Consider the following 1,184-nt stretch of genomic DNA (forward strand, 5'->3'; position numbering starts at 1 on the left):
TGGAATTGGATACGCCCTTTTAAAGGACCATAGTAATGGCAGACTTCGTCTAGTTCAATGTGGCTCCCGCTTCCTCACAGATGCCAAGTCTCGCTACGCTAATATAGAGCTAGAGTTGTTAGCTGTGGTCTGGGCTATGTCTAAGTGTAGAATGTATCTAGCTGGTCTTCAGCATTTTACTCTGATGACTGATCACCGGCCACTCATCCCAATTCTAAATCATCATATACTTGATACAGTGGAAAATCCTCGCCTTTAGCGTCTCATGGAAAAGATTTCACAGTACCTATTCACAGCAGTGTGGCAAGCTGGAAAGCAGCTCAGCATTCCAGATGCCTTATCTCGAACTCCAGTCAGTCAGCTTACTACAGAAGATGATATCACTTGTGCTAATGTAGCAACACACGTCAGATATATCGTCAATGTCAATGCTGTCATCGCCGAAGAAGATTCTACGCCCCAAGATGCAGATAGGACACTTCAGGAACTCCAAGCTGCAGCAAGAGCTGATCCATCGTATACCCGTCTTGTGAATTGTGTGACTTCAGGATTTCCATCAAGCCTCTATAACCAACACCAGTCGTTACTCCCTTTCTGGAAATTAAGGGAAAACCTCTCAACTGATGGCGATCTGGTTCTCTATGGAGCAAGAATTGTCGTCCCTACTGCCCTCCGCCGTCGTACTCTCGCTAGTCTTCATGATAGTCATCAAGGAGTGGAAGCCCCAAAGAGACGTGCAAGACAGACCGTTTTTTGGCCTGGAATTGATTCAGACATCACCAGTACTATCAGAGCTTGTTAATCATGCCAAATGTTGCAGCCTAGCCTTCAGCAGGAATGATGACCACCCTACGAGGCCTTTTGAGTCTGTCTCAGCTGACTTTTTCATTGTCGCTTGGAAGTCCTTCCTCGTTGTAACCGATCAACTCTTTGGGTGGCCTGTTGTGATACCATGTAAGGGAGACACTACTGCTTCGAACACCATACGAATCTTCTGTCGTTAGTTCAGGGAAGTTGGTGTTTCCCTTCATCTCAGTACTGATGGTGGCCCTCAATTCGCCAGCAAAGACTTCCAAGATTTCATGATGAGATGGGGTGTCCACCATATCATGTCGTCACCACATTACCCGCAGTCTAATTGCCATGCAGAAGCTTCTGTAAAAGCCATTAAGCACTTAATTCTC

General features: G+C 46.0%; 1 protein-coding gene across 1 annotated transcript; it reads left to right on the forward strand.

The window, feature by feature from the left end:
- Nucleotides 1-265: 265 nt before the first annotated feature.
- On the forward strand, nucleotides 266-802 carry LOC137655438 (uncharacterized). The gene is made up of 2 exons (XM_068389333.1): nucleotides 266-516; nucleotides 607-802. The coding sequence occupies exons 1-2, from the start codon at nucleotides 266-268 to the stop codon at nucleotides 800-802; spliced, it is 447 nt and encodes a 148-aa protein (XP_068245434.1).
- The last annotated feature ends 382 nt before the right edge of the window (nucleotides 803-1,184 follow it).

The sequence above is a fragment of the Palaemon carinicauda genome, chromosome 16, assembly GCF_036898095.1.
Source record: "Palaemon carinicauda isolate YSFRI2023 chromosome 16, ASM3689809v2, whole genome shotgun sequence".
NCBI classification, from domain to species: Eukaryota; Metazoa; Arthropoda; class Malacostraca; order Decapoda; family Palaemonidae; genus Palaemon; species Palaemon carinicauda.